This window comes from Elephantulus edwardii, unplaced genomic scaffold (assembly GCF_000299155.1).
Source record: "Elephantulus edwardii isolate Elephantulus edwardi_28Jun2011 unplaced genomic scaffold, EleEdw1.0 scaffold00367, whole genome shotgun sequence".
Taxonomy (NCBI): Eukaryota; Metazoa; Chordata; class Mammalia; order Macroscelidea; family Macroscelididae; genus Elephantulus; species Elephantulus edwardii.
The window spans coordinates 1,863,234-1,864,853 of record NW_006400117.1 but is presented as its reverse complement, the minus strand read 5'-3'; the positions used below and the strand labels follow the sequence as shown (position 1 = coordinate 1,864,853).

The following is a 1,620-nucleotide window of genomic DNA, read 5'->3' as shown; positions in this document are numbered from 1 at the left end:
TTTAAAAAACTTTATTTTATGCCGGTTTATTTATAAAGTTCATGTACATTGTTTTCCACACCGGATCTTTCCCATTTCCTTCACAAACACACACCCCGCCATCAAAGTGCGACCCCACTAGTGCGACCTTATAATAAACGCCCCCCCCTTCCCCCATCCTAATAGTCGTTCTACAATAATGGTCTTATACATTATTTGCCGTTATGGGACTGAGTTAGTGCACTGAGCACAATGTTCTCCATCCCAAATTAGGAAGTAATTTACAAAAGGATTGCTCTTGAATGCTGTCAGTAGTCCATCGCGTGAATGTACCATACTTTTCTCAGTCCATTCTATTGCGGTTGCACATTTGGGCTGTTTCCTTGTTCTTGTGATGGTGAATAATTTTGCTAATAATAGTGGTGTACAAGTAGGAAATTTTTCATATACTTTTAACCAAAAAAAAAAAAAAACAACCCACCATTTTTCTATTGAAGCAAAGCATAAGTCAAATCCAGTTGGCTTTCATTGTAACCCTTCCAAGCTCTGGAAACAGTCATCCAGCAAATTTTAAACTTTTCTCTACTGTACGATGGTGGGAAAACAAAGTAAACAAAAAGCTGGCTAGTTGCTGTGTTTCAGGACAGCAAAGGTACACCTTCAGGTTCCATCTGAAATCTAACACCGCTAATTCATCCCCACCTGGCATCACAAAAACAAACTCATTCTAAGCTTCTTTCAAACAAAAACAAACAGGAGGCGTGGTTGGCCCCGTAAAGTGATAGGCCATTTTATTCCAGGCGTCCCAGTTCCCAGCCGGAAATAAAATACCAGCGCACATAAGGACGGTACCATTCTTTTGATTCGATTATTTTGTCCAAATTAGACATCTGTAGAGATATGTTTAGTAAATCAAGTGCCCAAAACTATGTTTACATTTCTGTTATTTAATACTGCCAAACGTGGGATACAAAAAAACGTAATGAGGAGTCACTCAGTTTTGTCTCCACATTGGCCTTTAACTACTTGGGCGCGCTGACATCACTTCCGGGGATGAAGAGCGGCTACCAGAAGGCGCACGCGCTGCTCGCTGAAGCTTTATTCTGCGGCTGCTGATATTTACCATGGGCCGGAGGAAAGCGGCCGGCGGTCCGACCCTGGGCCGGGCTCTCATCCGCCATCAGACCCAGCGGAGCCGTAACCACCGTCACCCCGACTCCTGGGTAAGATGGACAGTATTTATCACTTCATCCTTTTAGTGTAGATTTGAGAGTGCTGTGAAGTTTGGAGGTCAAAGGTCACTGGGAAATTTTCCAGTGACCTAGCTGAGTATCCTAGAATTAGTAGATTTCTGCCATACAGAAGTGGGTGCACCTTTCAGAAGGGAACAGAAGATAGGTTGTGGAAAGGCAGCTGGAGATGATGATGCTTAAGATAGTACTTTTGAACTCAGTTGTAGAACCATGAACGCAGTTGTTGTTGTTGTTGTTGTTACGTGCTGTCGAGTCGCTTGCGACTCATAGCGACCCTATGTACAACAGTCCTAAACTCCGCTCTGTCCTGTGCCAATCGCACTGTCTCTGACACTCCCATCCCGATTATCCCAGTCACTGAATCAATCCACCTCATTGACGGTCTTCC

The 1,620-nt window shown here is 43.7% G+C and overlaps 1 protein-coding gene across 1 annotated transcript in view; it reads left to right on the top strand.

Annotated features, from left to right (window-relative positions):
* The first annotated feature begins 1,103 nt into the window (after positions 1-1,103).
* LSG1 (large 60S subunit nuclear export GTPase 1) overlaps positions 1,104-1,620 on the top strand; it is a 50,050-nt gene continuing 49,533 nt past the window's right edge. The window contains exon 1 of the mRNA XM_006902090.1: positions 1,104-1,202. Coding sequence (XP_006902152.1) covers positions 1,104-1,202 — 99 coding nt within the window. The remainder of the gene's footprint in view (positions 1,203-1,620) is intronic.